This window comes from Apteryx rowi, unplaced genomic scaffold (genome assembly GCF_003343035.1).
Source record: "Apteryx rowi isolate R43461 unplaced genomic scaffold, aptRow1 scaffold_329, whole genome shotgun sequence".
NCBI classification, from domain to species: domain Eukaryota; kingdom Metazoa; phylum Chordata; class Aves; order Apterygiformes; family Apterygidae; genus Apteryx; species Apteryx rowi.
Window position 1 is genome coordinate 56,207 of NW_020449741.1, and position 19,902 is coordinate 76,108.

The 19,902-nt window shown below is 47.0% G+C and overlaps 1 protein-coding gene across 6 annotated transcripts; it reads right to left on the reverse strand.

Moving 5' to 3' along the window:
- Window positions 1–5,745: 5,745 nt before the first annotated feature.
- ROGDI (rogdi homolog) lies at window positions 5,746–19,785 on the reverse strand. Of its 6 annotated transcripts, none has more exons than XR_003254489.1 (12): window positions 18,649–19,071; window positions 17,587–17,658; window positions 16,102–16,184; window positions 14,781–14,835; window positions 13,795–13,875; window positions 11,215–11,310; window positions 9,391–9,489; window positions 8,753–8,866; window positions 7,916–7,965; window positions 7,268–7,302; window positions 6,532–6,698; window positions 5,746–6,001 (listed from the first exon to the last, which is right to left on the reverse strand). XR_003254489.1 is itself a non-coding variant. In XM_026071607.1 (12 exons), the coding sequence occupies exons 2-12, from the start codon at window positions 19,109–19,111 to the stop codon at window positions 6,657–6,659; spliced, it is 825 nt and encodes a 274-aa protein (XP_025927392.1). In that variant the 5' UTR covers window positions 19,112–19,248; window positions 19,590–19,785; the 3' UTR covers window positions 5,746–6,656. The 6 variants fall into 6 exon arrangements, 5 of the variants coding, with proteins under 5 accessions (XP_025927392.1, XP_025927394.1, XP_025927391.1 ...); XM_026071607.1 differs by lacking the exon at window positions 18,649–19,071 and adding exons at window positions 19,106–19,248; window positions 19,590–19,785 and having other exon boundaries at window positions 5,746–6,698; window positions 7,268–7,394; XM_026071609.1 differs by having other exon boundaries at window positions 6,580–6,698; window positions 18,649–19,074.
- Between the last annotated feature and the right edge of the window lie 117 nt (window positions 19,786–19,902).

Consider the following 19,902-nt stretch of genomic DNA (forward strand, 5'->3'; position numbering starts at 1 on the left):
GCTGCTCCAGGTGGTCCCTGGGGCCATCCCATCCATGTCCCTGCCACAAATGCAGACCCTGGAATGCCTCTGCACTCGTGCTAGGTGGGTCCTAGTGGGGTCCTGTCCCCCCCACCCCGACCTGCCCCAATAAATCCTTGCCCGGGTGCAGATAAAGAGCACTCAAAGAGGCAGATTCCCTGGCAGCCCAGCTGACAGGTGGAGCTGACACCTTGCGTGCCAGGCTAGGGATAAGGAGAGAGCTGCGGCGGGTGCTCCTTCCCTCAGCTGGCTCACAGGGAACCCCCCCCAGCAGCCATGCACCTGCTGGCCCAGGTAGAGGGGTTGTCACCAGTGTGTTGTCCTCTGGAAGGCCCCTGAAAGACTCCTCTTTTTAAAATCCATAATCATAAGGAATCTAGGACTGCAAGATCATGTTTAGGTCATTAGGGATTTGCTTCCCCTCTGCATAGTCACACAGACATCCTCGCACAGGGGTCAGGCCCAGGACAAGGTTATGCAGACCTCATGGCTGTCAGGAAGAGCAGAATGTGTGACTAAATGACATTTTTGTCATCAGAACAGCAGCGCTCACCTGAGACACTGAGCTCGCCAGTGAACAGAGGAGGGGAAAGCAATTTCGGCTGGATTTGTCATAGCTCAGCCCCTTCCTGCCAACAGAAAAAGCCTCAGATATAACCCAGGGGAACGTGAGCACAGCTATGGCCCCCTTATGTAGGAGTGACAATTGGCAAGAAAAGGGGAAAGCAAATAGGATGCAATCAAAGAAAGGGAAACGGAGCAAGGGCAATGCTGAGACGTCCTCGGTGCCTACATGGGTGGGCCAGCGTGGGCTGTTTGGCAGCCCGCAAGACGAGGAGCATGCATGTTCACACTGCACCCCTGTCCTACAGACTGCTTTCTGCTTTTCTCGGCAGCTGTCACAGGTCTGCTGCATCTCAGATCTTCCAATCCCGCAGTCTGAGCAAGGGAAACTGAGGCAGGAGCAGCTGGTGGCCAGGGCTGGTGGCCAGGCAGAGCCAAAGGGGCTGGATCCCAGCTCATCTGGAGCGTGCTGGGACTGCTCCCATGCTCATGGAGAAGGACGGCACCAGTCTGCAGTGGGGGACCCCCACACGCTGCCTGTGACCCATGGGTGGGAAAAAGCAAAGCGCCCCAAGGCAGGACAGAGGTCCAAGCTGGCTCAGGCATTTGCAGGGCAGACTAAGTCCTGCATCCCCTCTGCCCCCATGACTCCCTGGCAGAAGCAAACTTCGGCTTTGGAGCATTGGCCCAGCAGGACCTGGAGAACACCCAGCCATGCCACCTTCTCCCAGCTGCTGTCAGCATCACCTGCCCAGGGAGCAGGCTGGTGGCCTGTTCTGGTCACACCAACTTCCCAACCTCTCCTGCTTTCTGCCAGGGCAGGAATGATCCCAGATCATCACAGCAGCCTGCAGCCAGTGGCATTAAAGCCTGGGTTCAGGCCCCAGGGCCACTGCAGCTGCTGCCTGGCCACAACTCCGCAGCCCTGGCATGGCTGCAAGCCTGCCTGGTCCTCCCTGCACCTCACGCTGAAGCACCGAGGGGGACCACAGCCACATGGCGAAGGCACATGCCACATGGCTGCTGCGTTTCCATCATCCCCTCACTGGGCCCCAAGCTCACCTGCGGGTAGCTACTGCCCGTGCCATGGTGGCAGGGTTGGAGGGGCCAGGCACAGCCTCCTGCTGTGGTGCCACTCTGGGGCTGAGCCAGGAGGCCTCCCTAACGAGTTGGGCCAGTCCACCAGGCCCTGCAGCCTTTGCCTGTCCCAGAAGAGGGCGGGAGGGTTGAGGATCCACCTCCGCACAGGGCCGGCACCAGCACACCAGGAAGCAGAACCACCAGCACCCTGGGAGCCGCGCCACTCGGCTGCAGAAGCCCTTGGAGGAAGGAGGTTTCCTTCCCCACACCAAGAAAGCCCCGTGGTTCACCCACCAGTCCGGCTCCCCAGCCCAGCGCTACATGCTGTCTCATGGCTGGACAGAGCCCAGGGTCAGTGGACAGAACAACTCTCCCTACTAGCTTCCCTCTGCTGTGCCTCCAAATCACTCTCTACCTTCACCTTGAAAGCCAAGAACTGTCCATCCACCTCCAGTTCTCCTCTACAACTTCAGCAGTTGCTTTTCCTATTCTCTGTATGAAGACAAATGTGAACCCCTGTACAGTGCCAGCAATGCCAGTCTAAACCAATATGCTCACTTGGGTCAATTCACTCCATAACCCCCATGAGAAACAATACCCTAATAAAGACTTTTCAGCTACAAATCATAGATCATCCTCAGCCACCCCAGCCAAAGCAGAGCCTTTTCTAGGCTCACACCCACAGATAACTAAAACATGCTGTGGGGCATCCTCATGCTAAGACTCCTTCCAGGATGGCCGAATGAGAGGCCAAGCTATGTTTCTTTTCAGGGTCTTGTACTCCAGTCCTTCCATTACAGGTTTAATTTCCACAGGACTGAAAGCAAAGTGTAGCACTGTCCCTGGCTGTGAACATCCAATAAAGGAATAAAGTATAACCACAGCTTCTAGGAGCTTTTAGTTCTTGTAGAGACATTTGGAGCATGGCAGTGAGCCAGTTTCCCTTATCTGCTGCACCAACTTTAGAAACAGGTTTTCCTCACTCTCCCCAGGGGACACTTAAGCATGTGGAGATGAAACTGCTCTGTGCAAGGCAGCAATGACATGCTGCTTCCCATAGTCTTTGCAGAGGAAGCCTAGAGCACCAGAGAGAAGGCTTGCTCTTTATCTCAAAGATTAGCAATGCCTCCCACTTGAAAAGCATCGCCCCCTTACCCAGCCTCCTTATGGTCCCAGGTGAAGCCAGATGCAGACTGGTGTAGTCCCTGCTTTAGGGTGATATTCTGCATCCCCTTTGGGCTAGGGCATGTACAGAGCAAGAAAGGCCCACTTCTGTCCCGAGATCCTTGATTCCAGCAGAAGGCACTCACAAACACAGCCAGGGACCTACTTGCAAATGTGAGCCATGGTACATACCCTTCCTTGTCAGCAGCCCCATCCTTATGACTGTCCTCTGGGTGTCAAAGAACATTTCCACCATAGTTGGAAGACAGGATGAGTGTTAGGTACCATTCCAAGCAAGTCCTGGCAGTGGCAATAGCTAAGTAGTCTGGCCTCAGCACACACAAATACCTTTAATTTCATTTCCAACTCCAGGAAAAAAATGATTATATCTTTACAAAGCACTGTCTCCTTGCTAAGACTAATTGTTGTCTGCTCAGTGCTGGGACAACTATCCCTGCATGCACTCATAGAAGGGATAGCATGAGATTCTGCTCACTCTCTGTCTCTGCTCTGTGGACAATGCAGGAATAGCTGTTCAGATTGAGATAGGCTAGAGGCAGTCATAAAATAAACTCTCTTATTGCTCTTAGTCTGTGGTTCTGCTCTGTCATTAGCTTGCTGCAGTGCTGCTGCACAAGCTGCCCAACAGAAGTGTCTCATCCATCTTAGTTCAAGCAAATCTAGTTCCTTTTCCAAGAGCATGTAGAAGTTAAGCAGCAGAAGCCTATGGGTGTCTTCTGTGGTTCCAGCCGCATCCAGACAGCAGCAGCAAGTGCTAGATCCCTCATAAAAGCAGGCAACCAGAGGATCCAAGCAGCAGATTTCTACCCCCTTTCAGAAAAACTGCAGATTAGCCAGAGGTTCCCTGGGCAAGAGGGAGAACGAAGAGTGCCACCAGGAGAGATTTTGCTCATAACAGCCATAGCTTCCCGAGAGGGAGCTATATAGAAAACAGACCATCTGCCTTGTCCTGGGCGGGGATTTTATTCTGTTGATTATTTCATTCTGCTCCATTCACACAGCAGCTCTCATCAACACATGCATCAAAAGCCCTCACAGTACTGAAGACAGCCCAATCTTCACACACACTCACACACCCCTTGTGTTGCCAAACACTTGGCAAAGACTGTGGCCCAGAGCACATCTGAGTCAACACTTATGAAGGGAGGGGTGAGCTGCCAGTACCAACTCACTGGTCCCAGTAATGCTATTGTATTAGCCCATCCAGGCCTCTCCACCTTCCACCTTTCATTACTTACTAACACATTTATCAGACAGCTTGATATTCATTAGTAGGAAGTGTTACTGCCTGCAACATGCAATAAAAGCAATACACTGGCCCAGTACCAACCTCACTGGGCTCTGAAAGTGAAGAGCTCTTAGGGCCTTGTGACCTTTTCTTCTTCCCTCAGAGGTTAAGTGGAGAGAAGAGATAGGCTGTTATACCTTTTAACCAGGGGACACTTGTTTTATCTTTCAAATTACTGGGTACCAGCCAGGGCTAAGTGCCTCTTCTGTCAGATCCTACCTACCCTGCTGTTATCCTGTTCTTCTGTAACACTAACCAAGACAATGTCCTGTAGCAGCTACCATTGCCACAGAACAGTTCTCACAACACAGCCACTGTACATCAGAGCTGCAACCAGGACAGCTGTTCCACCTTGCACCCTCCTGCCCTCCAGAACTGAAGGAGACTATTTTCATCAGAAGGAAACGACACACACTGGGTTGCAAGTAATGTCCCTGACAGCAGGAAGCTGGGCTGGAGAGGATGTGGCAATACTGATTAGATACACTAGTGTGAATTAAAAGAGGAGCCTCCACCCACACACAAGGAGGGTTAAAGAGAAGCTCAAACAGCTCCAGAACACAGCAGAGAGGTGATTAACTATCAAAATACTCTAATCTCAGAAGCTGTTAATGGTGAGCAGTTCCACACATACCTAATTGCTCTCTAAGCAGAGAAAGATCAGGAACAGAGCAGGGGTTGCTAAATGCATACACAAAGTCATGACCACAGCTAGTTATAAGACTAATTGACCAGGATCAGTAATGAGTCTGCTATTGCATTAGCCCATCCAGGCCTCTCTGTCTTCCACCTTTCATTACTTACTAACAAGCACATTTATTGATCAGCTCGATATTCATTTGTAGAAACTGTTACTGTCTGCAACCTGCAACACAAGCATGCACTGGACTAAGCACAGCACTGTCAAGTCCACAAGGAGGCTGGCACAACCCCACTCAGGATCTCGGGGGCCTCACAAAAAGGCAGAAAGGGAGATCACTGACACGAAAGGCCATGTGTGTCCAGAGCAGAGATCTACGCAGCAAAATCAAAGCAACATACCTATCTCTCCATTTTGAGCAAAGAGCTTTGGATAGCACTTTGAACACACCAGGAGCCTGCRTGCAGTCAAGACAGGCTCTGAGGGCCCCAATGTTTTGTAGGGACCTAGGCAAGTCTACCGTCTTTCCCTCAGCACACACCTAGACTCCTGGATAAGGTCCTCTGGTCAGGAAAGCTATCAGGAATGCAGGCTGGACAGGGCTAGCTGAAGCCAAGCAGGAGACAGGTTATGCATACTCTTCACTTGACAGCCAGCTCAATGAACTAACCCAACCCAGTCACAGCATCTACACCCTCTTCCAAACATGATGGACAAAGAAAGTTTGGAGAAATGCTTCAGGTAGTACTTGGGTGTCAGATGAGAGCTGGAAGTATCTGTTCTACAGCACTGGCTTAAGAGCTACATGCTCAGGCTGCACTAACCAACCCTGGCCTTTGAAGAGTTGCAAAGCTCTGCCCTCAGAGACCACTACTGTCTTCTCTCCTCCACCCCACCCAAGCAATAATCCAGCATGCCCATCATCAGACCTAAGCACAGCCACTCACTTGTAAAAGACCACAGAGTCTTTGACACTCTTTATTCTCAGCACTGACACCCCACAGGAGCATGGCAGGTCTGAGGATCTTTATTTCACAGCTATCACTGACTAGAGGGATGAGTTACATATTGTAGTATCCACAGATAGGCAGCAAATCATAAGAACAACGTGGTACTCACTTTGGGTTTAATGACAGGATGTGAGATTGCACAGTGGGAACCCCAGCTCTGCTCAAGGTACTGGGGCAGCTCCACAGGCTGGCAGTGAAAACGAGATATTAAACCTAGAAAAAAACAAGTGGCCCAGCTAGGGCTTAGGAAAAAATATTAACATAGATGATCACATTGACACCAGGGAAAAAGAGTTCAAACAGCAGCAAGTAAGAATAACCCCAAAGGGGAATCGATAACCTGGGCAGGGACAGAACAGACAGCAGAGGGAGAAGCTCAGGGCTAGTCAAAACTTCAGCTGGGCCAAGTCACGACGACATATTTCACTACATGAAGCAGCATGCCCTGCACTTTGTGAAGGATGAAATTAGTCCGTCTTCATCCCTTCCCAGCCAGCTCACAGCCCAGCAGTTAGTTACTGCACTATGTGCAAATACGGTTAGTGAGAGTGGCCTGCAGCCCTACCCTGTCCCTTTTAACAGAATAATGTAGATCATCAGGGGCTTGCAAAGCTCTAACCACAAATCCCGTGTCAACAAAGGCAGAAGCTCTTGCCAACCATACAGCACTGCTTGGTGTTCTGCACATGCAGCAGTCTCAGACAAGGCTACTGAAGGTGTGTCTCCAGAAACACTGGACCTACCCTATGGCAGAACATAGGGCAGTGAACCACAGCACTCCTCAGGCTGACCTGGACTCAGCTGGCACATGGGAAACAAATAGGGTGACAGTGGTAGTGCTGTAAGGGCTTGGACACTCCACAGAGAACTAGTACGGCCTGTAGTTCCAGTAACTGGAGAAAATTGAGATCTGGAAAGCAAGAGGAGAAGCAGTTAAGTTCCTGGATCCCCCAGGCCATAAAAGAAAAAGCATACAATGAGCATGCCAAGATTGAGCTTTACAGCATTTCCCAGCACTGCATTTCAGAAAGGCAGATTTGCTGCTGTTGTCATTGGAGCTTGGAGCACAAAGTTACTTGCTCAATGTGGCAGCCAGGTCAGCTGCAAAGCTGGAACTGAGCTTAGGTCTACTGCAATTTGGTTTACTAAACAGGTCTCTATGCCTCCTCTACAGGACCTTGGCATTTCCTAACATCCAGCTCATGACTGAGAACACAAAAGCTTCTACACGCTCCTCTCCATCCAGTCACTAGGTCAGCAACACATCTGCCATGCTATTACATCTATCCCAGATGGCTGTCTGTTGGGCAGTGCCAACCAGCTGCTGGGCTCCAGAGTACTGGAGTGTATTCATCACTTGTTTTCTGTACAATTTATATATATATACTGAATAACATCATATCAGATTTTTAGGAGATCGGAAGTCCTCTTAACACCTGGAGTCCTTTAAAAACAAAGCCTCTTCTCTAAGGCCATTACCTTGTCCTTCAGCTGCTGGCAAAGCTGCAGTGAAACTGTGAAGAAGACAAGGGCATCATTTAACCACGGGACAACACATTCCACTTTATGAACATGGCTGACTTCATACCTCTGGTTGCCAAACTCACTGTGGAGAAATAAGAGCACAGCTTCACACAACTCAACTGTCCTCTCTTTTCATGAGAGAGATCACCATGACTTCTACTACATTTAAAACAGCACCTGGCAAAGTTACAGAATGAAAACTCTCAGTCTACTTCTGATCAGACTCAGAGTTAAGCAAAAACTGAACAAAGTTCAAGTAGGAACATCACCACTTTCCAGAGAGGAACAATGCAGAAAACGCAGAAGGCAATACCAACAGGTTAATGCTCTTTTTGGCTGACAAGTCCGATCTCTTGCCAACCTCAGTGCAGTCTATGCGTGGGCTGTATCCTGAAAAACTACATCTCTGGGCCTCTCTGGCCAGGTCATTAAAGAAATGTTGTTATGGGTACACATGCATTCACAGTCAAATAGCTCAGTCCTGCTTTTCCACTTAACAGACGCTCTCTTTGGGCCCTAATCAAAGCTGCTTACAGGCATTTCAATCTTAACCTCAGCATCCTCCTATCCATGTTACGCAGCCCTTGTAGTGACAGTACTTACAACATGGCGCCAGGATTGTGCAGAACAGACCCTCCAGCAGGCTTGAAGTTCTAGAGGAGAAGGCAAAGGTCATTAGGAGTTTGACATAGTAAATAAACTACTTAGAGAACCTTAAGATTTGCAGTTACATTAGCCTTACATCCAGAAACACCTGTATTATATCTGCCTGCGTAAGACTATAATTAACATATGGAATCTATGACATTTGACTCTTTGTTTCTTCAGAAAGAAAATTCTACACAGTGGCTGGGTCCAACTTAGCTCTAAATTTTAGCACTGCAGAATTAAATTCATACTGATCTGAAGATCCAAAAGAAAAACAGAAGATGGATTTTAGGAAAAATATCCTGAAGGAGGGATTGTATTTCATAAACCTTAAGAGTTTAATTCTGTTTATATGAGACATCAAACTGACCCATATGTAACACTCTTGATGTAGAAACATGAAGCAGAAGAGTAAATATCAAAACTACATTTATAGACTCCAAGATACTACTTGGATTAAAACTGGATTAATACAACTATGTCCTTCCAAAATTATGAAAAATTATCAATATATATTGCAAGATAAAGCACTACTTGGCAAAAAAAATAGTTACTAGCTTTCTCCAGAGCACTGATACTTCCTGCTTGACTAAGTGGCCATGCCCCAAACTAGATTTAAATACAGTGTTTCAGCTGCAGCAGATCTAAATACAGGCACTTAATAGCAGGCACAGTCACTTCTGCATTAACTTATGCTTATAAGCAGTATACCATCTAACAGTGCAACCTCCTCCTCAAGGAGGAGGGGAGGGAAAGGTGAAGAAAGCAGGCTGAAGAGATAGTAGGTGTCACCTTGGTTGTGCTGGGCTGCAGCACATGGAGTTGGTAGACAGTCAGGCACAGCTTATTCAGGTTAATATAGAAATTCACAAGGATGTCTGGAGGCAGAGCAGGGGTGAACATTTTCTGGCGAGAAGATAAGCAGTTTCTTTATCAGTGAAAGGACCATTATTTCTAAAGCTAGGAAATCACTACCTTTTTCTAAGTGATGCTGCAGTTACCTCATATTGAGAGGGACATTAGGAAAGCAACAAAGAGACTGAGCAGGGAGACTAGCATGCATGTAATGGTTGTTTCTCTTGCTGCACCTGATCAGATGGTGCAGGTATGAGCACTGGTGACAGAAGAGGATGGAGCAACACTCCTTGATTCCTCTCATCAGTGCTCACAAGGATAAATCAGTCCAGGCAAGCTTTCTGGGCAGAGATCAGAATCTCTCTTGGAACTGGAGTCCTTATGCCCAAGTCATCTGCTCTCCCATGGGGAGATACAGAGCAATCAAAAATGCCACTGAGCTCAGGGTTTTCACCTACTTTTGCTTTCTCTCTTTGGGCCTCAGGAGCACTTCTAAACCCACTGGAATGCAGCACAACATCCTGACAATTGGGTGCTGCCAGGTTGTACGCAGATCTAGACCAGCACATACTTACTGTGAGACCACTGGAGGCAATTTCTGGTAGAGTCAGAGTGGCTGGAGTGGTGAGCCGATTCCGGGCTCTTGTGAGCTGTAACATCACAGCATCCATGAGCTATAAGATAACATACAGCACACTACTGAGTGGTGATCCCTACACGGTCATGCTGCAGAGTGCTACAGCCTTTTGCAGATGTTAAAACCAGAACAAGCTAAGTGAAGGAGAATCCATGTAGATATTGTGCCACTGGAGACCAAAGATCTCTTGACCTGAGGTTTGGTTGGACTTGCAATCTGCTTGACCAGTGCAGGTAAGCTAGGGGCATGTCCTGCTAGTTGCAGTTTATCTCCTCATCAAAAACATAACCATTACACTGATATCTCTTGGAGGTTCTCTCTCACCCAGAGGTTCCTCTGTGGTAACAAGTCACTGGAAGTGCAGACACATCCCTCAGGAGCTCTTGCTGCTCCTACAGTCTGCCAGCATGATGTCTGTCATATTCTACTGCTCTGAATTTCAGCCAAGGTTTGTTTTAATTCAAATTCTTCCTCAGAGAGAGGGTATTTGCATCCAAAAGAGTTCTGTGTCACACTAAAATAAAGTCTTTGTGTTTACACATCCTTTGCACAAGGAACCAGACGGACAGGGAGTGAGACCTCTTGTTTCCCCCCCCCCCAAAAAAAAAAAAAAAAACAACAGGAATTAAGGACTCATAAATGCACTTTAACTGCTACCACCGTCAGAGACATTTGCAAGAAAGGCCAGGACTGTTCAATACCAATGAATGAAGAGGTAATAGTCATTCATTACATGAATAAGCAGAGAAGATGAAATCAGTTAATGATATCACAGAAGCATTGACAAACACATCAAAAGATCTTCTGAACAGCAGGCATTGAAGAAAAAGAACAACCTGTAATCTAGTTCTCCCCCTTCCCACACCATGTGCAAAATGACTGCCGAATGGGCCCTCATGTTCATAACAACCTATGAGCAAGGGTACTGGAAAAAGGAACCAGCTCATCGTGGGCCCAATCCTGCCAAAAACCCCACTGTCCAAAGACTCTAGTCAGGCAGAATTCCTTCTCCAGAAAGGAGTGGGAAGCAACATACATCTGTTATAGAGCTCATGACTGCTAAGATGAAGGCATTTTGTGTTAAGACCAGCTTCTCCCTCCTCCCTTCCACCCAAAAGTAAAAAGGAAATAGTTTTATTTATGTATCTCCTTCTTGTTGACAGCCCTTGCCTGTGCGGAAACTAAATAGGTTCAGCTTTCTCACACTCAATACTGTGGTGGGTTGTAGTAAATGAGTCCAAACTCTCTGTGGTCCAGAGAGCATTTCCAAGCAGAGGGCTGGGCTCTCTGCCTCACAGCAGCTGGTCTGTACCAGACAGCATCACCATTACTGGCAAGTGAGAAGGCACTTTCAAATCATCAGTAAATCATGAGTAGTAACCGTAATCTCATTTGCTGCTGATGCCTCATTTCTTCTGTCCCCAAGAGCACTGACTGACTAGGAAGAGCATGACTTATGTAATAGCTTCATCTAGAAGAGAGCAGAGGAGATGCTCTCAGGACATCACCATTGTGCAGCAGGGCACTAACTGCTCGGGTAATCACAGTGATTTAGAGCCATGTTTCTGATGCCATACTGGTAAGGTTTCATATCAAATATGAAGCAACTTGGATACTCCTTGACACAGTACCTATACCTAGGCTGGGGAATACATTTCCAATAGAGAGTCAAGATAGTAACATGCACCTGGAGTATTTAAAAGAAAGAGGGAGGAAAGAAACATGCGTGTTCCTTCCCAACTTGAGTGCGCTTTCTTCTCACCTTGAGGACCTCCGAGCCTGTTTTGAACTGGTAGTTTACATCTCTGTTCATAAGCAGGTAAATTGCTTGGTTAACATGGTTTCTAGCATCCTGGATCTGCAAATGTACAAAACACAAACCTATTAAAGAAGCACTCCCTATAATATACACTACAAAGTAGTGGTTCCCCTGACTATCTCCTTAACCCAAAGGAAATGGTGACTGCTCAAATGTTATTAAGGCTATTGCCCTCTGAATACCAGATACTTGCTATTCAGATTCATTATTGATCTCTTTGCTGATGGATGGAGATAAACAGTCTGATACCTACAGCCTGGATTATCAATAAAAATAGTGCTGCTGCCCTGAAGGAACAGTGATGTCAGGTACTCCCATCCTGGGAGCACTCCGATTGTGACTGCTCGGTTACGGATTCTCATTGCTGACAGCATATGGCAGTCAGGTCTAGCAAGATGAATACGGATTTCTTCCTTTGGTTTTGGCTCTGATAGTTCCCATGACATACATTATATTAATAGCAGCAAAGAGTAGCAAACATTAATTTCTACCATAGCATCCCTGGCAGCATTTCAGAGCCTCTCTAAACTGTAATTGTTGGGGTTGAGAACTATTCCCAGCCCTGAGAAGCTGTCATTGCTCAGCTTGTGCAGAATTTGACCAAACTCAGGACACAGCTAGCAAGAGTTCATCTCAATCAAGGCAGCCTGAAGCTAGGAGTCCATTACCAAACCAAGATTGATGGGTGTATCCCAATGCTTTCATGGGAGTAAAGACAAACCAGAGGAAGAACTAAATGACCCTGGGAGAAGGTGATTTATGTTCAGTTCCAGGGAAGAGCAAGAAAACTGGAGGGGAGGAAAAAGGAAAAAAAAAAAGGCAGAAAGAGGTAAGTCAGAGGGAGCAATAAATGGAAAGAGTAAGCAGGCAAGTCTACATGAGATGTGCCTCCTGGGAGATCAATAAGTCAGCTTGGGATATTTGTAGTTTGATACATTTATACTGCTTCTAACCAATGCCAGTTCCCAGCTAACCTTGTAGAGGCCTCCCTGGCATAGATTGGGGCACTAGTTCCTTCTCACTCTGAGCTCAGGGATCACAGAAGAGCCCTACCCTTAGAAAGTATGGGGCTCTGGAGGCTACAGAAAGGAAAGAGAGATGACAAAATCCACTGACAGACTGCACAGAAACTCTGCAGGTACTCAGACTATGGCATCTCTCGACACCATCGCCTCCAGTCTCTACCCCTCCCAAATGCTTTTGGACAAACTATATAGAACCTGGCAATGACACCAAAATCAGCAATGCCGATCTTGTCATTACAGGGACTCACTTCTTCATTCTTATTCCCCCTTGATTTTGCTCTGTTTTCTAATCTAGTTCCTCAGAATTTTCCCCACCTGCACTACAATTTCTTATCTATGACTTTAACTTTCTTTGCACAGAGACTCAAGACTCCTCCAACTGCCATCACTCACTAAGGCAAGAGACTTGCAATGCTTCATTTTGAAAGGCTCCTTCTTACTCAGACAGGACAAAGCAATCACAGTAAATGCTTCTATATAGAGGTCTTTAGGCACACACATTCCACATATAAACAACATTAAAACACAAAATTCTTCCAAGTAAATAAAGGAAGATACAGTGCTTTGCCCAAAAGCTGGTAGAAGGCTATCAACAGAGCAGCAGTACAAAATAGGATTCACTGCTGAGCGTTATCACAAAAACTCCCTTGCCTTGCTGCAAGGCATAAACAAACTCATTTCAGCACTACTCTTAACTGGTTGAAAGTCAAAAACAAGGCACAGTTCAATTTGATGTTAATATCTAGAGCGGATAATTTTCTAGATTTCCACATGGTTACCAGGTAGAGTTTTCACTCTTCTGCTAATAGAGCCATTGAAAACTGCACTCAAAGGCCAAGTGCACTGATTACCTGCACTGGAAAAATCTAAGCTATGGCACAGTGAAATACATAAAACACATCTTTTTCTCCAACCTGCCCAGCTACGGCAGAGTAACTGTGGGAAAATATGTCTTCAAGTTCAGGCACTGGATGCCCTGAAATCAGGCATCTCCTACCAAAGAGGTGGGAAGAGAGTCAACGTCCTGGCTAGCCACATGCTTTTAACTCCCTAATGGAAGGAATTCAGCTATGCTGCAGGAACACAAGGCAGTGAGATTTGTTCTCAGCAATAAGAAATGGTTCTATAAGAGAATGAAAAGGAAGTTACTGAGCCAGCTCAAAGCCTCCAAAATTACTCTTTGCCCTGCTAGCCTTGGTTTTATGAAAAGTCACAAAGGCCAGTGCTGTGCGGGCACCCTAGGCACTCCTTTTAAAGTATTAGGACTGCTGCCAAGAAAGCCTTCAGCTTGCTAGCGCTTCAGGAACAAGCAGCACAAACCTCTCTACTAGCACCATAACTCCAATTTACTTTCATCTGTTTCCTCCCTTAGCTTTCACCACTGGAGCTGGAGAATGCGGGATGGAGATCACCTTCCCTCTCTGATAGCAAGGGGCTACACATGCTGATGTGAAAGCACAAACTCTGCACAAGGGCAGTCATCTAAAGCTAACAGTACCTGCTGCAGTTTCCACTGTTTGTCCTCCCGAAATGCAAAGTGCAGGAGCTGATTATTTCTGGGCATTTTCAAACTAATGTCCTTGAAGAAAGAAACAAACATGTGAGAGCAAGCCACCCCCATACACAGAACAAGAGATCTGCCATTCCCACCCCATTCTGGCTCACAGACCGCCTTCGCAAGCTATTGAAAGCAGTCCTGGCACAGCCAAAACCTCATTCCTTTTCCAGCAAGAGGTTAATACAAAGGATAAGTGACAAGGCATTTAGTGAACTGTGAGCCAGGTAGGACACACCAGCTCAAGTCAGAAGGCCCCTAAGGAAATCTGATATTGCACAATACAGGCAATATGGGCAAAGAATCCCTGTAAAAGTCTGCTGCCCCATCCACCATAGAGATTTTAGTATTAGCAGCACTACCAGTCATCGTCATATCAACATACCTCAGTCAGAGACGGTTCTTTCTTGCTGGCAAACAGGTAAATTTTTTGCAAATCAAGTAAGTCTATGGCGTTTATACAGAATGGACTATAGACTGTGACTTATCTAGCTCTTGCTCCCTAACCAGGAAAGGCAGAGCAGCACACACAGGGAAAGACAAAAGTCAGCTCTGCAATGAAATTTTACCAGGTCCAGAATTCAGCCATTGAAATCCTAAATCTAGGCAGCATGGCAGCAGCTCACAGACTGCCCTCATCCAAATAACTCGAGCTGGAGGCATCTCACATCAAGTGCACAGTTCAGCTGGCACCATAGCTATTGTAAAACCATCCTTGGCATCGGCACAACCCAGAGAGCAGTAACAGAAATAAGCCAATCACCACCAGAGAGAAGGACTTGAGCTGTTGGATCCTGACAAATTTCAACAGTTGCTAAAACACTAAATACTTAAGGCCTACCTTAAATAATAAGGGTAAGCATAATAAGAATGAGCGCCCCCTCATTCCTCATTGCTAGAACAAAGCAAGAGGCATGGCAAGTACTCACTGCTTGACACAAGGCATCTCCCTGCAGCGTTAACACACCTTTCACCTGGTCTGTGCTGGAACGACAAGAAAGATCTGGGCAACAGAGGTCACAGGAGGCAAGAGACACCTACAGAAACTGCCAACACAACACCACCCCTCCCCACCCCATGCAGCCAGCCAAGTTTCCAGGGTAAAACACTGGAGCAGAAGAAAAATCATCTCCGCTGCTGGACAAGTGTTTGGATGGGGGATGCAGATGAACTCTCCAAAGAGGGTCTCAGGCTCCTCCACGGAACATGCTTTCTCTACACACACTTTCAAATCCCCAGTTGTTAGCCTCTTTCCAGCTGCTGTCCTATTCTTTACGAGCCACCAAACTGCCCTGCCTACAACATTAAGTTCTGTTCTGAACTCAGCTTATTGAATGTATTACCTATCAACAATTTGGTTGCTGTTAAAAACAGCTGTAACAGGAACAAACCCAAGATATGGATAGCTTACTGACACAGGAGTGCTACGTGCTTCATATACAAGTGGAAAAAAGCATTGCACCCTCACCGTGCTGTTTTACAAGGACTAAATACCCCTAATTTGCAGCAAGCCTGCAAACTCTGGCAGAGTGCAACTGTTCAGACAGAGGCCTACACTGAAGGTCAAAAAAATGAACACCTATTTCAGATGCAATTTCAGAAGAACTGCACTTCAAGAGCACCTTTTGCACAGGTGTTAGTTTGCTCTGTAACAAGTAGATTTATCATTGCTATTTTAGGGAGATTAAGACAATGGTTAAGATTTGCCCAAGGTCAGAGTCAGAAACTGAATGAAGGCCTGAATTCAGGTCTTTTAACTCCGTCCACCAGCCCCAGGAATCAGACAAATTTCCCTTGGCAAGAACTGCACTGACAGCAGTGCCCTGATGCAACACATCAGGGGATGGACAGGAAACAATGACTGCTTTATAGATTTCAGTAGGAAACTGCACAGGTCTGTCTAAGGCAGCCCCCGGAACACAGCAACAGCCTGTAAGTTAACCTTCTGTGAGAGTTTGGGTTTATTGCTTTTTTTCTTTTTAAAGCCAAATCTTGTATTGAAGGAAACTCCTCTGCTCTGGAAAAGCCATAGAGACCTTCAGTGAAGATGGTCAACTAACAGTGCCCTTTGGTATAACAGGGAGTTTCCAGGGCAGTCACAGGCATTTCATGGAGCGAGGATGAAAGGATCAGATTTCTAGCACTCCCTCATCTCATCAATGGCTCACCTCTGCCAAGCAAAGCCAAACATGCCCCCACCCGAGAGCACTGGCAGAGCAGAAGCGACCCACTGACAGTGCAACCACTTACCCTGAAGTGCTCAGCACAAAGTTCTCCTGCTTGATCGTTCCTTCTGAGCCACTCACCGGCAGAGCAAACCTGTGAGAAGCCTCCTGCCCAAGGGAGAGGACAGTGTAAGCGCTGGAGTGTCCAAACCCAGAACAAAGACAACACGGGAACAGAAGAAAAAAGCCTAGGGAGCAGTCTAACACAGCACAGTCATGTTTGCAAGTCTCCAGCGACCTGCCCAGCAAAAATAGAGCAGGACAAAGATTTCCCTCATTCTTATGCGGGAGCAAGCTGAGCACAGTGGAAGGCTCAGTTTGCTTCACCACAAAGCTGTAGGAAAGCAGCAGGAAATTCACTGTTACAGCTCAGGCCCCTGGAATCAGACAGTGATGTTAGTGCCCACACGCAAGCCGCAGGAATCACTGAACTTTGCACAGCAGGAAATTCACTTTACGCAGCCCAGGACGTACATGGCCTTCAGACTGCCGGTGCACAGCCCCGCTCTCAGTGAAACAACTGGCCTGGAACTACAGTGCAAAAGCAATTGGTCTTTTATACACGAGATAACTCTCAAACGAAAATGAGACCCCCGGCTGGTTTTACTWGCTGGTAATTGTCCTCTTAACCACACTTCATCTTGAAAACCATGACAAATTCTTCAAAGCAGATACTACAGATTAGCCTCACCTACTACAGAGCTACATTCTGAGTCAGAGCTACTGCACTCCTACCTTCTTTGGTACCCACCCTTCATCTTCATGTTTGTGTCCCTGCTCTTGAATCATCTGTTAACCCCCACTGCAACTTCCCAGTATTAAGTGTCCGGGCCTGTTGAAAACTGTTCTAGCAGGAAAACGCACATTATCTTCATGCACATTGTTCTTTGACCACTACACCATATGGCTGTGCAGTTGCCAGCGCCAGCGCAGAGAGAGAGAGCAGGACCTGACAGCCTACACTTAGGCTGGCTAAAGATGCCTCAGGCCCATATCGCAGTTCAGCTGTGCACTTCATTACTCTGAAAGGGGCAGGTACCTCCAGAGAAGTGGGTATATTGAGGAAAAGATGGTTTCCAATGAAGAGGGCCCATGCTGCTAACCACTGCACAAGTGCTGGCTGGTCAGCTAAAGGTTATCAGGCTCCTTTCCACCATCATACGATAGGAGTCTAGGAAGCTTCTGATTCTCTGTTCCAGAGATGTTCACATCTGAGGCAAATACCTGGCAGACACGTCCAGCTGCCTCCACATGCCTTTCCAAAGCAGCTCTCTCAACAAATAGGGCCAAGAACAGGGCAATCTAGGAGAAATCCACTTTATAACCAAGTCCTGAGAATCAGAGGGCAAGCAAACAGTGGGGACTGCACTGGACATGCGCAATGACCTGCTGCCCCTTCTGCGCTCTCTCTACCAAGAGTTTTTGCTCCAGGGAAATCTACCCCCACTCTTCACATACAAGAGCAAAGATAAATCCACGAGACAAAAACAGACCAAGCAAATACCCTTACCTTCAAAATATCCTGCAGCTGTTTCAAGACAGCATGAACCTCTTCTTGTAAAAGCCACTTAAATTCTTCTTCCTACATTATGGAAAGATAGCAATAGAGTCATTTGAAGTCTCTGCCAAACAGTTAAACTAAGCATACTGCTAGGCACCAGTGGTTTACATCACTTGCTAAAAGGAAAAGAAAGATTTTTTTCTATCTGATTTGGTCAGGTGCCTTACTCTCCAGTTCTTCTCCACAGTCAAGTGAATTTCCTTATTCCTCTTTTGACTTGGTTCAACAAAACAGCATTTATACAAAGCATTGTACCAATAACTAGAGTATTAAGAGGTAACAGACAGCACAGAATGAAAGTTTCACATCAAAGCCCAGATCCTGCCTTGTCAAAAGCTGGGACACCTTTTTAAGCTGCACTCATATTTCTGCACTTTACCAAACAACAACAGCCTAAAAATAAAGAAAGCTAAATTAAAAAGGGGAAGAAGAAACAGCTGAGGATGCCCCATCATTTCAGTAAACAGTAACAAACAAGTTCAGATCTGATGACATGTCAGGCCTCAGCCAGTTGTCTGCTACAGAAAAGCCCGTATAAAGCAGATCCTCAATACACAACTAACCATTACTGTTAAACCACAAGACCCCGGGACAGAATATCACATGAAAAGTGAGGAAAGAAGCAAGCAAGGGACAAAGAAGAGATTGAGACTTGCTGCCTTGTGAGAGATGAGGAATTTTCCATATGGAAACCACTGGAAGAGAATGAATTGCACATCCTGTGCATGGACAAATCGGAAAGGTGCTGGACAATTCAGAAATTTGAGCCAGGTTAGTGAAATCCCAGGCCCTTGGTTTCTCTGCTAGACAGTTCCTGTTCATCATGAAAAACATGAAATGACTATAGACTGATGTAGTAACATCCCCTTATGCAAGAAGAGCTATCTGAACATAGAGTAGGATGAGAGTAGATGTTTTAACACATGTCCATCCGGAAGAACTACATGCACACAATGAACCTGGGTTGGGTTCTGTTTTCTTTTGTACCAGCGTGGGTGCAGGACAACTCACATTCACCATTTATTCCTGTTTGGGGTTTCTGGACATCACTCTGACATATTAAACTCCTTTTTCTTGTTCTCTGTAATATTCCCTGGTGGCACTCACTCTCTTTCATGTTCCCAAAGGATGTGGATACAGAGCAGGCCTTTAGTGCCTCCACCACCATACTGTGGCCATGCGGGTTGCTTTAGGTTGCATTATTCTACTTCACATTGTCCCTGGTATCTTTCATTCCCTCCAGTGAGGGCAAAGGATCTTCCCTAGGTACTCCCTTCACAGTAAGTTGAGTTCATTCATCACTGCTGTGGACAACATGTGAGGAATGCTAGTCATACCATTACAAATCACTTTAATTTTAGAAAGATCAGGTTTTCTGGGTTTTACATATTGCTTTCCACCTAGCCTACATGCATATCCATGAAAATTTCTCTCTCTCGATAGGAAATTTTTACTTCTTCCAACTCACCTCCATGGCTACGTCTGCAACGTCTGCAATGTCAGCTGATCAGTGTTTTGTCTACGGTTCATCAAACAAACAAATGAAGTTGCTTTGCCACGTCTGCCATTAGCTAGGCCTTGCATGCCGTGAAGCAATATCTGCTGAACCGACTAGTGCAAGATTAAGGTCATGCAAACACATTTCATTATTTACCCACAGGCACTTTGACCGTCTGCAGCGCTGACCTTCCTCAGGACTCGCTCAAGGCCCACACAAAGCACAGTGTGAGCAGAGCCCACCCTTGCAGAATCACAGAACAGTTGAGGCTGGAAGGGACCTTTAGAGACCATCTAGTCCAACCCCCCTCCTCAAGCAGGCTCACCTACAGCAGGTTGCCCAGGACCCTGTCCAGATGGGTTTTGAACATCTCCACGGATGGAGACTCCACAACCTCTCTGAGCAACCTGTCGCAGGGCTCAGTCACCCTCACAGGCAAAAAGTTTTCCCTTACGTTCAGGCAGAACGGCCTGTGTCTCAGTCTGCTGCCTCTCGCCCTGGCACTGGGGAATCACCCTCGTGATTCTTGGGGGGGGGAAAGAGCAAGATTGAGGCCGCCGAGGATCAGCAAATGGTTAAAACGGAAAACACGCCACTGCTGGAGTCTGGAGGAGAAACAAGGCATCTCAGGGGGCCTCAGGCCTGGCGAAGGCCGGCAAGCAGCAACGGCTGCAGCCAGGCTCGGCCACTGGGGGGGATACGACACCCCTGCGGGCCCGCGCCGGGGAAAGCGCCGAGCACCGGGAACGCCGCGGGTGGACGCTCCC

What these genes read in the sequence shown, in the direction of transcription:
- ROGDI (XM_026071605.1), bottom strand. An exon ending in TTTGTGCTGAGCACTTCAGG is followed by an intron (nt 14,836 to 16,101) that starts GTAAGTGGTTGC and finishes TTGTCGTTCCAG; the next exon opens with CACAGACCAGGTGAAAGGTG. An exon ending in GAGATGCCTTGTGTCAAGCA is followed by an intron (nt 13,876 to 14,780) that starts GTGAGTACTTGC and finishes TCTTTCTTCAAG; the next exon opens with GACATTAGTTTGAAAATGCC.